The 16,933-nt window shown below is 38.2% G+C and overlaps 1 protein-coding gene across 4 annotated transcripts in view; it reads right to left on the minus strand.

Annotated features, from left to right (window-relative positions):
* Positions 1 to 16,933, minus strand: part of LOC136884677 (zinc finger protein OZF) — a 92,468-nt gene that overhangs the window by 48,879 nt on the left and 26,656 nt on the right. For 3 of the 4 annotated variants that reach the window (XM_067156942.2, XM_067156941.2, XM_067156944.2), the window contains exons 3-5: positions 8,701 to 8,820; positions 5,063 to 5,185; positions 1,156 to 1,251 (exon numbers count right to left, since the gene is read on the minus strand). In XM_067156942.2, the coding sequence (XP_067013043.2) occupies positions 1,156 to 1,251; positions 5,063 to 5,185; positions 8,701 to 8,820 (339 nt within the window). The remainder of the gene's footprint in view (positions 1 to 1,155; positions 1,252 to 5,062; positions 5,186 to 8,700; positions 8,821 to 16,933) is intronic. The other variant, XM_067156943.2, reaches the window with a different exon arrangement.

The raw sequence follows: 16,933 nt of genomic DNA on the forward strand, positions 1-16,933 counted from the left end.
GACAAATACATGGTCATAAGAAATACAAAAGTCATCTCCGTACAGGCCATGATGGGCCTTGAAGGGGTAAAGGCTTCCACAATTCACAACCTTGAGAAGAGGCGGGATAGAGTGGCTCTACTCCCCACGGCCTTTGCCCCCAGAATTTACTCAATACTTATTTTTGGTGTAGGCTGAGTGTATTTCAGGGCCATGTTCACCTCTGCAAGCAAAAACCTCATTTCTTAATTTTTTTTGAATTCCTGACAGGGAATTGAAGCCACCACCTTCCAGTTGAACCAAGAACACCTTTACTGCTTCAGCCAGGCAGAACCTTCATACCAGATAAGCCCACAAGAAAGTCTTCATGATTAACAATGGATCAAGAGGTTAAAAAATGTTGTTTATCTTCAGTATAAACTTAGCAAGAACTGGGACCTTTCTGTTGAAATCAAATATCAAATGGGGAAAGCAAAGTCCATCTTAATGAGGATGAAGCAACTCCTATGCTGTAGTGATCAAAGTCTTAAGCTAAAATAGGGAATCAAGTAGAGTTAAGTCCTCTCCACCTTAGTACATGCATGGAGCCCTGGACACTGACAGCAGTAACAGAAAAGAGAATCCATGCTTTCAAAATGTGGATATACCAAAGAATGAATGGAGCATGATAAAAGGAATAAAGCACTCCAGAAAATGTACCGTCGAGCTGAGCTCACATAAATCAATTACGATAAGGAAACTCACATAGGTGACATTATGATTAACACTCCAAGCAAAAACTGAAAGCAGAAATTGAGCTGGCAGAAGACAAATATCTCTGTTTGACAGTTTTAAGAAATGGTTTGGTACATGTACCACGGAACTCTTTCATACTACACAAAAAAGGAAGATACCCAAGCTGATACCCAACATCCGGACTGGCTAAAGTAGTAGGAAAAGAAGTGATGAGACCTGCTAACATGCACTACATAGTGGAGGGGCTTAACAATACAAGCTGACATACAGTAAAAGACTTTTGAGGTACCTGAAAAAAAAATGCAAAAATTAAGTTTTAAGAATTTGGCAATCTAAATTGTTACTGTTTTCCAAGATAATTAATATTCTGTGCTTTAAAATCTGTTCAGCAGTTATAGAATTCATATTGTCAGAAGAGAGCTTATCAAATCAATACATTACCTCCAGTGTGTTCACCTGTATTCGTCCCGGCTCCGTCAACACAGACTTAAATTCTTCTTTCAAATGTGTTATTTCCGATACCAGTAAGTAATTTTCCTGTGGAGAAGTTAATATATTACATACACTCCATGGCAATTCATGCCTTTTCAGAATGAGAGTCAGCTTCAAAACTACATAAGGATTCTACAAAAAAAAAAAAAAAAAAAAAAGAATTGGTAGTTCAATGTAAAATCATTAACATTACAAAAACTTCATTAACAATTTTGGGAAACTTTCTACATGTGGAGTATGATAAAAAGAATGTCAGCACAAGGACCTCAAGAAGAGAAAAGTGTCCCATTTGAACGTTTAGGGATATTTTTGTACTGCGGAGCAATTGTACCACACACAACACCATAAGATCAGAAAAATGTACAGAAGAACTAATACCGTACTTATTCTAGTCATCCAAAACAAATCAAATCTGAAAAATTCAGATCTTAAAATTCTATAACTGATACCTTGTAACATTTAACACCAGAATGTTCAGCTCAGTATGAAATAAGTCTCCTTCATCTCTCCTGCTGTAAATTTGTTATAGATATTGACATTTGCAAAAATGTGTCATTACTGTGCAACAATCACTGCACATACAGATAGACCTACAATATACTATTCACGTAAGACATCTTCTTCAAATGATGGTGTTCAGTTGGAACATAATTTTAAGACAGTGGATGAGATGCACTGTCTGGAAGGTTTGAAACATTTCTAAATTCTGAGCAGTGGAACTCCCCAATGCTCCTACATGTATTTCTACAATGGGAAATATAACTTCTTTATTAAACAGTTAACAGTATAAGGAGAGATTCATAGCTTATAGTACATTACACACACCAAAAGTAAAGCGACCAAATGTCTACGACCTTCAGATAACTCAAAAGACTGCGGGGTAAAATATAAGTTAAAAGTAAAATAAAGAGAAAAGAATCAAGGATGAAAAGGAAAGAATCGAGGTGGCATTGAAAGGAAAATTGAGTTTAAAATGGTGGTCAGAAGGGGAATGGAATGACAGAAGTGGAAGATCTATGGTGGACCCAGTCTTCAGCATGAGGCAATTAATAGGAAAGAATTGTGAATATGGTAAAAATCTGCTCATGACATTCATATAAATGACAGTGGAATACTACAGCATTGTTCCCAGGGAGAAGGTTTAGGAAACCATAGTCAAAAGGAGACTGGGTACAGAAATTGCAGAAATGGTGCAAGTAATGTACAATATCAGTTTTAATTTATATTGTCAGGTAAACACCAAATGTGTCACCACAGATCATTTACATGCCTACATCATACCAAATATTTACCGAGTGAGTGGCTGCATGATTACGGTCATGTAGCTGTCAGCTTGAATTCGGAGCCTACTTTTGGCAGACCTAAAGATGGTTTTCTGTGGTTCTCCATATTCACACCAGGCCTTAATTAAGGCCACAGTTGATTCCTTCCTCTTCTTAGCCCTTCCCTGCCTTATATGCACCGTAAGTCCTATCTGTGTTGGTCAGACACGAAGCCAAGTCTAAATCCTCCCACATTATATGCTAAACACACAAGCCATATAAACAGCTGATTACCTGAGCAAGGTTTGAACACGTAATATTCAGACAACAAGCAGGCGCTCCTCTGCTGATCCAAAGAGGGAGAAACACATCAGTGAGGTAGGGCAGTGGTTTTACAACCCAATTCTTCATCACCATCACCACCACCACCACCACCTTCCTCATTTCCCCTTACCCAGCTGCTGCCATGCTGGGGCATTTCTGATAAATGTCCACCTTCCCCTCTCATTCCACCATTCCTTTTCCTTCATTTTGTCCATGTTCCAGTCTTGTATTCTCGTTTAATGAATTGGGGCCACTTGTTTAGGTCTTCCTATCGCTCTCTTCCCCTTGAAATTCACCTCCATCATCTGTCTTGGTATTGTTTTCTCCTCTATCCTCTTTGCATGTCCAAACCATCTTAGTTTATTTCTATCAATTCTCACATTTAGGTTCCTATTCCAACTTCCTTTCTAACATCTTTGCTTCTCACTCCATCTTTCCTATCATAGATCTTCGGTACTTCATTTTGCTGGGTTGAATTCTACTCTCGTCCTTACTTGTCAACTATCCAGGTCTAAGCCATGTTAAGTCAATATGGTGAATGAGACATTTTGTACATTATGTCTTCACACTTCCTTGGTACTTCGTTACTCCAGATAAGGTTTCTTACACTCTGGTAGAATCCATTGCCCTGTTTCACCCTCTTGCTAATATTCATGCCCAGTCTTGTATTCTACATTAATTAGGTATTTGAAACTGTCCACAATTTCAAGGTGTTGACCACCAATTTTCACAATGCCTTTTTGTTGCCTTTCTCCTCATGATACAACAGTCCTGCTTTTTTCTGTGCTGATTTTCATACCATAATTCTCAATTTTCTTGCTCAGTGAATCAAGTTGTTCTTATACTTTTTTGGTGTTTGTTCCCCAGACCACAATAACATCTACAAATAATAATAACTTCATCACTCTATTTCCACATGCTTCCTTTGTCTAATTTATGATTTTATCCATAACCATTAGAAATTAAAGCAGTGACAGCATAATCCACCTTCTTAGTTCATTTTCATTTCTAAACCATTCAGTCCTTCGAATCAGAGTCAGTGTGCTGTTGACACTGATATTGTACATTACTTGCACCATTTCTGCAATTTCTGTACCCAGTCTCCTTTTGACTATGGTTTCCTAAACCTTCTCCCTGGGAACAATGCTGTAGTATTCCACTGTCATTTATATGAATGGCATGAGCAGATTTTTACCATATTCACAATTCTTTCCTATTAATTGCCTCATGCTGAAGACTGGGTCCACCATAGATCTTCCACTTCTAAAGCCATACTGTTCCTCTTGCAACTGTCCTACCTTTCTCCTTATTCTCCTATCATATCCTTTCTGGTATTTTTTGTCCTTCTTAATGACTGGTATAATTATTCCTGTTCACCACTCTTCTGGCACATGTTTCTGTTACCTAATGTACATTAACAATCTGTACATCCATTGTAGTCTGGTAGGTACAGCAGCCTTTATCATTACCACAAAAATTACATCCATTCCAGGTGCCTTTCCCACTTTCATATTGTGGACTGCTATGTATAATTCTATACTGCATAATTTTATTGCCAGCTCGATCTGTTTCCATCTTTTGTGTAAATTCTTCTTAACCCTTTTCTTCTCTTTCCACTTTCCTACATTTTCCTTTATCAGCAAGATATTTCTTTTTGCTTTCTTATTTTTGTTTTTTTACTTCAATTAACTTCTTGCCATGCTTTTTTTCACTACTTCTCTCACTTTCTTATTCCACCACAATGCCTCCTTTTCTTTCACTATAATTGATATTCTACAACAGCCAATCTTCACCCCAATCACATGCCATTTTAAAGCTGGACCCTTCATTTTTCACATTTTTTACTTCAGTAACTGGAATTTGTGGTCTCAGTCTCTTCAGAAATTCTTCCTGTATTTCTTATCTTTTAATTTTCACATTTGAATTTCACTTTCTTTTATCTCCTTTAATTTTTTCCAACTACTACTTCAAGATTAAATGCAACAAGAGGATAAATGCAACAATTCTGAACATTAGGACATGCCATAGTTGTTCACTCCAGATCTGTTATCATGCAGTTTTACATCATCACTCACATAAATTCTGTTTCACAGTTAGGCAATGTTACAGGTATGTCCCTTAATCTTTCCCATTTGAACAAATGTACACATGCTTATTCAACTTGAAAACAGTAATGTAAAAGAAGATAGGTGATTAAAAAAGGAAACAAATTCTTTTTTTAGAAACAAGAGAGAAAATTGAGAAATTTCATTTTTTATAACTGAGCTTACCATTGACCTATCATCCTCAGTTCTTGAGTCTAATGTGTTATTCTCTACCTTTGCAGTAACTGAAGTCTGAGTTTCAATATTGAACCCATAATTGTCATCAACAGTATTATGCACATATGAATCCTAGAAAAGAAGATAAAAGTTCCTGGAGTATTTCAGCAGTATTACATTACAAAATGCTTTATGACTCTTTAGTTTGTACTTACTAAGTGTTGCTACCAGTATTTCTAACATCCTACTCATGTCTGTGACTTGTGCAATATCAGGAAATGTGATACAATGGATCGATTCTTCATTTACTGGCCATGCATCTTGGTGGGTGTGCTACTTACCAAGTGGTGAGCCCAACTTAGCATACTGGAGTGAAATGCTGGGAACCAGGAACAAGTTAGCTGGACAAGTTATAATATCCAATAACGGATCATTTATATTGGTATTATAAATTCACTCATTCAGGAAAAATATTTTGGTATCCCTATGGAAATGAACATCTATATCATCTGATGGCCAAGCAGGCATCAATTTTTGATAATGAGACAAAGTCTCTCATAGTGCCTTGGCACTGCCGGTGGGCTGCAAGTAGCCTACATAGTGGCCTACATGGTATGCACTAGTCATGCATTTTGGTGTGTGTGCTATTTACCAACTGATGAGCACAACTTAGCACACTGGGGTGAAACGCTGGCAACCAGGAATGTGTTAGTTGGAAAATTTATGATGTCCAATAATGGACCATTTATATTTGTATGATAAATTTAGTAATTTGGGACAAACATTTTGGTTTCCCTATGGGAATCAACATCTGTATGATCTGATGGCCAGGCAGCCATCAATTTTTGATAATGAGACAACGTCTCTCATAGTGCTTTGGCACTGCTGGCGGCTGCAAGTAGGCTACGCAGTGGCCTCCACGGTGTGCACTAGCCATGCGTATTTGTGGGTGTGCTACTTACCAATTGATGAGCCCAAATTAGCACACTGGGGCAAAACGCTGGCAACCAGGAATGAGTTAGCTGGAAAATTTATAATGTCCAATAACAGACCTTTTATATTGGTATTATAAATTTACTCACTCAGGTCAAATATTTTGGTTTCCCTATGGGATTCAACATCTATATCATCCACTTCAAACTTGAGCTTGCTCTTCCCAGTTATCAATTTGGAGGGTCCAGCATACATTGTTGATCTCCTTCTTCCAGGTGCTTCAGGGTCCTCCTGAAGGTGTTTTCCATCTAAGGGATCCCTTTTATAAATATACTGGTGCTCTGTTTTCCTGCATCCTCAGTACGTGTCCAGCCCAGCATAGTCTGATGGATTCTATCACACACCCATTATAATGTGTTGTTGAGAGAGGGTGTAAATCTCATAATTAGATCTTTTCTGACAGCTTTGAGAGATAGGATCAAACTATGGGCCAAATATTTTTCTATAAACTCTATTCTCAAAGACTTGCAACTGCTGCTGCTCTTTCTTGGTTATACTCCAAGTCTCAGAACCATACAGGAATACTGGTCGCACGATTGTATTGTAGACAATCAATTATGCATTCCTTGCTAAAAATGTGGAGTCTAATACAGGACTCATAGAGTAAAATGCCGTATTTGGATTCTTAATTCTAGCTTGGTGTTCCTGTTGCCTTTAGTTTTGTTCATCGATTAATACACCCAGGAATTTACACCCCTCCACTCTTTTAAATATATGTATACAGTTGAATCTGCTTTATACATAACTCTGTTCCATGTAATTCGTATCTGTACATAATTTCCTTTAGGTCCCGGTCAGTTATAATGTAAAAGTGTGTTAATTAAACCTTATTTATACGTAATCAGTTTATACGTAATTCTCTGTTATACGTATTAAGTGTCAGTGAAATATTCCTGAGTTGTGCGTAATTGTAATGAGCACGTGCTTTTTTAAAAGAAACTACTGTATTTACAAAGTTTCCTCTTTGTCGGTGTAGGCGGAAGTAGAGCGGTCAGGTTTCGGTGCTGAAACAGAGCAGTGTTTGCCCATTACTCAGGTATCTATTTTTATGAAATTTTTGGTTTACACTTTGTTCCCTTTCAATCCCCCAGACGTTTTGTTTTTTAAATAGTTCACTTTTATTTTCTTAATTACTGAACTTGACTTTCTTAATTACATGATTTTAACAGTAGCGCACACATTAGAATCAATACTTACAAACACTGGGAGTAATCGTGCAAGGCGAGATAAAGATCAACCATCTGTAATTCATTTAAACTAGTCATTACACCTTGAAATACGCGTATGTGACAAAGCTGTCAAGAGAAATACTGAACCGCATCACATGTATCACACAGAATGAGAATCTGTTGATACAGTTCATGCAATACTGAACATTTCTCGTCAGAGTTCTAAGCTAAAATATAATCGCATAGCTCGTTTTAGGTTCAACAACGATATACTGTCTGTGTTCATTATTACACTAATCTCGAAATAGACAAACAATAAATAACTTGAGAAAACTATATAGTTTAAACTACTTAATCAATACGCAACACTATAATCTGAAAAGATTATTTATGAAATAACAGTGGACATGTTTCTTCTCCTGGAACAATCATCAGCACATTAACACTATACGCACTTAAATAAGATTATAAGAACATAGATGTGAGAAACTATTTTAAGATTAATACCATTTAGAGAAAGATGTAAGGAAGCAATAATGATGTCAAAGGAAAACACTCCACAGACCATAACTTTTGGTGTAAGTCCACAGTATTCACGCCTCAGGCACCATCGTTCCAAGTGTCCACCTAGCCTACCCCATACCAACTATGGCCTTCACTGGCACCAAGCAAGAAAAACCTCTCATCTGAGAACACAACAAATCTCCACTCTCCCACCCAATGAGTTCTAGCCTAACACCACTTGTCGCAAATGGCAGTGATTCAGAGGTAGTGGCATGAGCATTACAGGACATCTGGCTCGGAACTTGTGCACAAGGATTCGATTTGTCACAGTTCGTTATGCACTCTTATGCCAACAGATGCTCTAATGGCTGTTGCAGATGCAGTACGAGCTACCAAAGCCAAGCTGTGAAAACGGCAGTCTTCCCTCTCCCTACTGGAACGCATGAGTCCGGAACCTGGTCTTCCTGAGGTAGCGCCTTCCATAGCCATGTTTCCAACAGTGATGACTGAGGACATATCCTACCAAGTCTTTCTGCATTATCATGGAAAGAATATCCAACTTCTCGTAGTCCTATTACACGGCAGTCTCATTCAAACTCAGTACCGCCTTCATCTCGTTGACATCAGATGATGACTAACACTCACAAAGCGTACAGCACATATTTAAAGTAAAATTGCTTCGCAAAGTCATAGCAGCACTACCAGCACCACTCTTCATACCCTACCATGCAAATTTCAATTGGAGTCATCTCTAAGATATGCAAACACTCTCTCCAAATTTTGTTTATCTAGCAGAACTCCTTCTTTGTGTTGAAATTCAACTTTCTACCACTGAATCTGAAGAAACGTACATATGTTCATTCCGGTTGAAAGTAGTTGAAAGTAGGGGAATGTTAGAAAAAAATTCACACAAAAACACAAATTTTATTTCAGAAATAAGGGAGAACATAGAAGAATTTTCTTTCTTACAACTGAGCTTACCATTGTCCCATCTTCAGTTCTCGGGTCTAATGCATTATTCTCTACCTTTGGAATAAACGAATTCTGAGTCCCAATATTAAATCCACAGTCGTCATCAACAGTGTTATGCACACATGAATCCTAGAAAAAAAGAGAAAGATTCATGGAGGATTTCAGCTATATTTCATTACAAAATGCTCTAATGTGACTCAAGGCAAGCACTGTTTATTATCAAGATAATGTACCAAAAATAAGCACATTTTTCTCTCTCCACTATCACTTCCTTGTAGTACTTGTACTTCATCATGTTCTTCCCCTGCATTCCTTTACCATCACGTTTCGTTCAAAGGAATATTTGTAATGAAATCAAGTCTCAGCATGTAGCTACAACTTTAATATCCTACTCTACATGTCTTTAACCTTTTAAGTGCTGAGTTAACTTACCAGTTGACTGGTTGGTACCTCAATACTTAAATTTTTCATTCGTATGTAAAAAAAGAAAAAAATTAGAAGCCTCTATTTTTAACATAGCAGTGGGATGATAAGCTAAAAATGTTTGTGGATATTGGTTCTTTATAAATTTAAATGCAAATGGAAAATCCTACACTTATGTTCAATATTATTCTGAGAGAAAACAAAATTGCACTTTTTGTGCCCATGCGTGCACCAACCATCCTTATACAAAATAAAGAGCCCAAAATAAAATTGTTTCCCAAAATCTGTGGGCATCTAATATACGTAACTCATTACAAGTACATACATTGATATTTTAACAGATTCAATGTAAACTACACTTTCTCAGGTACATGTTTCACAGTATGAACAGCCTGTTTGACGTTTGATACCTTTAGAAGGTTTTCTTTATGTGAAATACTTCAAAATATGGCACAATGCATAGCCCTTTATCGCACAATCGGCACCAATAGTGGCTTTCTTTCCACTTCACGGGCTGCTGTATGGAGTGAGCACATACATGGCAGATCTTCTTACCTCGTTTACCAGAGAGGGTAGGGGGAACCTCGTTAGGGAAATGTCACTCTGTAAGGTGCAATGGATTTTCCTCTAGGGACTGTTGACCTCCTTTATGTGGTTTACTAGATGTGTGGTAGTTTTCAGTCAACTCTCGGATAACTTCCAATTGGAACTTCGCCAAGGACATATGGCTACCAGTTTGAAGTTGGTACAGAGTGAATGCATTCAGAAGACAGATCAATGATAAGGAAAAACATTTTTTGTACCACCAGCTGTTTTTTTCTTGCTAGTGGCTTTATGTCGCACCGACACGGACAGGTCTTATGGTGACGATGGGATAGGAAAAGCCTAGGAGTTGGAAGGAAGCAGCCGTGGCCTTAATTAAGGTACAGCCCCAGCATTTGCCTGGTGTGAAAATAGGAAAGCATGGAAAACCATCTTCAGGGCTGCTGATAGTGGGATTCGAACCCACTATCTCCCAGATGCAAGCTCACAGCCGCGTGCCCCTAACCGCATGGCCAACTCGCCCGGTACCAGCTGGTTTTCCTTATATATTCAATGTATGAGAGCATGATGTCTGTCATATCAACCCCACCCATACCCTTATTATACTCTACAACTGTATAGTTCCGTTTTTATGAGTTTCGACTTGACAGTTAGCCGGAAGTCAGCCGGTGGTGCCAATTTGCTACGAATACAAACAGCTGATTTATGATACACAAGACGAACAGAAATGTAAATACTGGAATTTAAGTCCATAATCAGTTATACTTTGTAGCTACATACATGATTCACATAAGATCAATAATACACAACACATTTAGGATAAGGCTACAAGAAAAAAATATGTCAATGTTCGAACAGATACAACGTGAGAAAATTAAATTAAATTTCTACTCACCATGTAGAAGATCTCGCGTTGCTGTTAGATTCATTTTCCCGTAACGAAGGAAATAATCCTACAAAGCGAATATACCACTCATTTCTGAGTCACTGGGAGCTTCATCCTTAGACGTAGGCGTCGACATGACAGAATATCAAATTCACACATGGGCCTAAAATTAACTTACTATATAACTACCGAACGAAATATTAAACTAAGCTACTATATAACATAGATCACCTGTTACACACTATTCACTACAATATAACGCGCTATACTATTAAAAATACTAAACAGTACATTTATAAACTCTACACACGAAATATAAACGAACAACAACCTAGCACAAGGACACACAAAGACAGCGAAAAGAACTGAGCACAATACAACACGAACACACAGCTGTTAGCATGTGGTTACAGTAAACAACAGAACGACAACACTGCTAACCGGAATTGGAGTCTAACGCACTCTATCGGAGCGATCGGCTGCCTATGATTGGCTGTTGATTAATTCACTTACCCTCCGCCAAAAGGCAGCGCTCAAACGTCAAGTCGAAACTCATAATAACTGAACTATAGCTGGTTTCTTCACTGTTTTGCCTATTTTGTGACCAATTTTCTCAGTTGCTACCAATTCATTGTGGTGGAAGGATGAAAGCATGTAAATTTCCCTCTTATACTTCCATCGCAATGCCATCATATTGTCAGTGTGATGTGATTCTATGTCTTCTTTCTGTAATGCCCTTACAAACACAAGCATCCCCTTTCGGTTCTTCCGAACAGTACCGCACACATAAGTCTTTCTCCTCAGAAGATGGTCAACTAACAGTGCGCTAGTATAACAATTGTCTATGAACAGATTGTGTTCCTTGTCAAGGTAAGGTTCAAATAATGTGGTAACAACACTTCCTGACACTCCTAGTAGTTAATTAGAGCAGATATCTGTATCAGCACCCGTGTACACAAAATCTAAAATATACCCGGTTTCCACATCGCATAAAGTAAAGTTCTGACACCAAACCTGTGACGCTTGGATGGAATATACTGTTTGAAGGGCAATCTCCCTTTGAACAACACCAGAGATTCATCAATACACAGGTTTGTGAATGACTTCAAAGATTTTCTGAATAATTTTTTTACAGAGTTCACTAGCTCTCTAATTTTTGAAGAGTCAACCCCCAGGAGGCTGAACATCATTGTAACATTGAGAGAATCATTAGAAATGTGTCCCTACACATCAATTCTGAATAAACTGGCAAGTAGAGTAACATATCAGATGACCAGTTTTGAAATATATTGTTCCTATTGTTTCTTCCCATCAGCATACATACTGGAAGGAAAGTATACATTTGATCTGCTGTTACATCACTCCACTTTCTAAACCTGGAATGTGGTGACAGCTCAATGCTTTCCACCAGTTGTTTGTGATACCAATTTGTTTCAGCAACAACCAGCTGCACCAACTCCACTGGGACAAAAGTTTTTTAAAAACATCTATGATTTTGGGGTTGTCATCAAACACTACTTGGCTCCCAGAGTATGTTACTGCCACTTGAAAGTCTGGTGGAGATAAATCATCCGTTCCACCACGAGAATAATGATGAAATAGCTTTTGAACTCACCATGTCTTTCTTCTTTCGTTTAGAAGGAGGCTCTGTTTCTTTCTCGCAATATTTTCAGCACCCTGTGAATCGTTTTCACTTTCAAAATCATTTAACAATTCATTAAAATCATCATCTTTATCATCACTTTCTGCTGTAGTTAATAACTGAGATTCTTTGATCCGAAATAACATCGCGGTGAGAGCAACATGCTCCTCCATGTTTGTTTACTTCACAGTTGCATTCCATAGAGATCTACAAAAAGCTCTGAAAGTTACTTTCTGAAGCTATAAGTCATGATACATAATACCCAACAGATAACAGAACATGCCAGAGATCAAATTGGCACCTGAAAGTGAACCGAAAAAATTAACGTTCTCACACATCATCTATAGACGGGTGTAGCAGTGGTGGACTGGCCGCGTCAGCCTGTTTATAGGCGGGCATAGCACTCATCGGGTTATGAGTGTCTGGTATTCATTGACCTCTTAGAAAACATCAAGGCTTGGTTTATCATCACCCCAGTTTGTTCTGGTGATCCTCCATATTCATAGCTCTGCTTCCTCTTTTTCTTAAGCTCTCTAGGCTTCACACTTCTGCAATAATATAATCAGAAAGTAGGACATTGTAAAAGCCTCCCCTGTATCCATGCTCATGTGCCTGCTAGTTAAAATGTCTTTATAGGTTTGAGAAGTACATCCACTGCCTTCAGTCAAAATACTTCATTAGTAACAGAATTATTTAAATGTAATTTGTTTTAGGGGTTCTCAGGGTATTCTTGTTTTCTGAGCTCTCATCTTTAGTTTGTACTGTCCGAATGTTGCTGCCAGCACTTCCAACATCCTAGTGATGTATGCGACCTGTACAATATCATCAGAAAATTTAATTAATGCACCTGTTTTCCATTTACTTTTTATCCTTTAGTCATCTTTTTCCTAATGTTTATCCCAAAATATGGGGTCCGTTGTTTTGCTACATCTCCTCCGTTTTGTCCTATTGATGACATCTTGAGATTTTAAACCAATGTCGTGCATATTGACCTGATATTGTCAGTCCACAGCTTAAAAGGCCTTCCACGTGGTTGTGTTCCTCCTGGATCAACTTGGAGAGTTATATTAGCAACTGTGCCATCCTGCCTTCTCATAATGTGGCTGTGCCAACAGAGATGCACTTCCCTCACTTTCTCCACAATTAGAGCAATGCCAAACCTTTGTCGAACATCTGCATTTCTTATGTTGTCACATTGAGTCAGTCGAAGCGTCCATCGAAGTATTTCCATTGTATGAAGAGTCTGGTCATGCTATTTTGTCATTGAACGACATTCTGCCCCATAAATAGCTGCTGGATCCTTCGGTCTTCCTTTACAAGCTATCAATCCTTCTTCAAAAATATATATTGAGCAAGTTTGGTGAAAGAATGCACGTTAATCTCACACATTCTTATTATTGTTGGTGTTCCTTTCATTCCTAGTTGTTTGGGGACACTGGTTCTTATAAATCTCCCTGGTCAGTCATCTGTCCTTCCGGTAACGACTTACAGACTTTCAAATACTACTTTCAAATTTACCGCAACAAAGGTTTTTCTAATTCAATAAATGTCACAGAAGGAGTCTAAATCAATTCCAACCTTGTCTCTGCCTGATCTAAAACCAAACTAATCCTATTTTATATACTGATCAACCAGTATCTAATTAAGAAGTTACAACAACCAGCAAAATGACGCTACATACTATCATGTTACTGAAAATACATTGCTGACATTCATAAAATCAAATATTAGTACTTTATTAAAATGAAGCCATTCTTTCTCAGTCTACTATAGTGTTTTAAATATTATATTTTATGTGTTGACACACTAAAAGACTCAAGCTATAAACGATTATTTGTCAAAGAGATGAAATCTTAGAGGACAAATACTTAAGTCCAATATTCGTAAGTAAAAGTGACCACATTTGGCAAGAGGAAGAAAATGGCCACTTGATAAAATTCCTACTGGCTGTCAGGTAACACAGTTGCCAGTTCATGTATAAAACATGGGAGTTGCAATGTACCTATTAACATAATTATAACCTCGTAAAAGTCCTTTGAAATGAGTGGAATTTCTACATTTTGCAAATCTGTCATAGATTTTTAATTTGCGATCATCTATTGTTACTGTGCAACAATGACTGATCATAGAGGTAGACCTACAATTTATATGTCTCCCTCAAGAAATAGTGTTACATCTTTGCCTTTATTTTGCTTTACAGCCAATCCAATCCAGTTGGCTGCATCTGGAACTGACAAAAATGTGCATGAAGCACTATCTGCAGTATACATCGAGGTCATCAGCCCCTAATGGTACGAAATGAACATACATACATACATACATACAAACATACATTATCATTATAGACTGTTATGCCTTTCAGCGATGTCAACAAAAAGTTCAAAATCATCCACTGACCAAAATAGAAAACACCATGAAGAATGAATGGATGGACATGAACCAAAAAAACAAACCCACACAGTGGATCCAACTCATGAAAAGACCATAAATAAGAGTATTACTGACAAAGGGACCACTTATAAAGCACAATCCTGATTCGAGAATGCTTGATGTCTAAACGGGTCTAAAATCCAGGTTGAAAGCCCCTCAAAATGGTACTTATCGCTAGTAAAGTAGAACCATGGTATTTGTCATGTTGGGGTACTAATCAAAAGTAGCGAAGACTAATGATGGTCCACACATGATGGTACTACTAACAAGTGTTGTACATTGTACAGGTAACGCAGACCTATGGTGTTTCTCACACAGTGGGTACTAATCACGGGCAACGCAGACCCACGGTGTTGCTCACATGGGTATGACACACGGGTACTGGAAACCTACAGGCAAACCAACTCACTGCTTATACTAATCACAAACCTATTTCGTACCTAATATAGTGGTACTAATCACAAGTAAATGTGACCCAAGGTGTTCCCCGCATGATGGAACTAATCAAAAGTAGTTTCATGGTTCTAAGACAATCATCCCTTGGTTGCCCCCTTTAGTTGGCTCTCACGACAAGCAGGGGATACCGTGAGTGTATTTTTCATCTGCGTCCTCCACCCACAGGGGGTAGAGAGAGAGAGAAAATGAAGTAACAGATGAAGAAAGGCTAGGGCCACAAAGGGCGTGTAAAATGCAAGACTCCCTAGGCCTTGAATTCGCTAATACTGTCAGGGTCGGAAAAAACACGAGTTGGCTTAGGGAGATTGGATAGGATAGATGAAAGTGAGGAGCCTGGCACAAGTAAGTGGAAGCAATGCCAAGACTCAGCTAAGGGCCCCATGGTTGCAATCCACACTCCAAAGTTGAGAGCCCCTTGGGCCCCTTTTAGTTGCCTGTTACGACAGGCAAGGGATACTGCGGGTGTATTCTACATGTGCGTCCCACACCCGCAGGGGGTAACACCTATATCAGTTGATTGTAAAACACTTGTTGCATTAACCCATTGAGCCCTGCATATTTGTTGGATTGAAACTGCATTGGCGCTGGGATTATTTTGGAGGAAATATAGTGTCGCTTCATATCATCAGAAATTTCTTAGTTACAAGACCATTAAAGATTTAAATATACATGAACACAAAAGGCTTCCATACCACAAACTGCGGAACAAGGAATACACTTTATTTTATTAGCATCACGGGACTGTAGGCCTACTCAGTCCGCCTGCTGAGCTGTAACCCAGTTTTCTCTTTGCACTTTCTCTTTGATTTCCACATCTATTTGTTATTCAGGAGCATTGCTCACACTAGTACTAATATTACTACTAATTTCAGTGAAAAAATTACATTCCTAATCATCATTACTTCCTAAAAGGGGTTATATATCTGTAAATATCAGTTCTATACTGGCAGCCATCTTGTTTACAAGCGAATCTCAAAGGTAGAGATAGCCCACTTCAAACTAATATTACCAAGCACACTATTGATATATATTACCAAAGAGCATATAACATTGCAAAGAAAGAGTCCCTACGCAAATCACAAATGCAACTCACTCTGCCATCTCTTGAGGAAAAGTAGAATTACGTAGTAAAATGAGACAACGGAACAGTTCCGTGGTCCAGCGTTTGGTCCACCGAGACGAAGCATGGAACGGTTCCGTGGCTCGGGCCCAATGAGTTAAATGGGAACCAGGCCTGTTTCACATTTCAGAACACTACTTTTGGGTGGCAAGTATCATTATCTAAGAAAATGACTTTTTTACTTTCCTTCTCATTTCTTCATTGAACATATTTTAATCACATCTCTATCAAAATAGCAGTCATCTAAGTATTGTTACTGCTTCACAACACAATGGGGAATAGTATGAATTTTCAGGTTCATGAAGCATCTGGACTCACTGTCTTCTTGGTCATAAGAGACTTCTTTCTGCTCACCATATTTAAGAACAATAAAACTAAGTCTTTTCTAAGAAATGTTGCCCTGGCACATTTTTCCCTTAATCATCAGCAACTCCACTGATAATGAATGCCCAAAGAACTAACCAGTTTTTTTTTCTTGCATTGAAAATGTCTTAATACTAGAAGTGGCAACTGTCGAATATTCAACACTTTGATTCCTGCTGTAGTGGTACTGCTGAATATTCGACATGTTCGTATCTCCTCAGATAATTTTCTCAACTCTTCAACAGATGTTCTGACAGTCTACTTTTTGTTGTTTTCAATGTCCACAGAAGCCGTGAGTTTGGTTTCAATCATAGTTACAACCTCTTTGGGTGCAAATCCACGGAAATAAATTAATGCAGTATTTCGACCACCTGCTTGA

Source organism: Anabrus simplex, chromosome 13 (genome assembly GCF_040414725.1).
Source record: "Anabrus simplex isolate iqAnaSimp1 chromosome 13, ASM4041472v1, whole genome shotgun sequence".
NCBI lineage: Eukaryota > Metazoa > Arthropoda > Insecta > Orthoptera > Tettigoniidae > Anabrus > Anabrus simplex.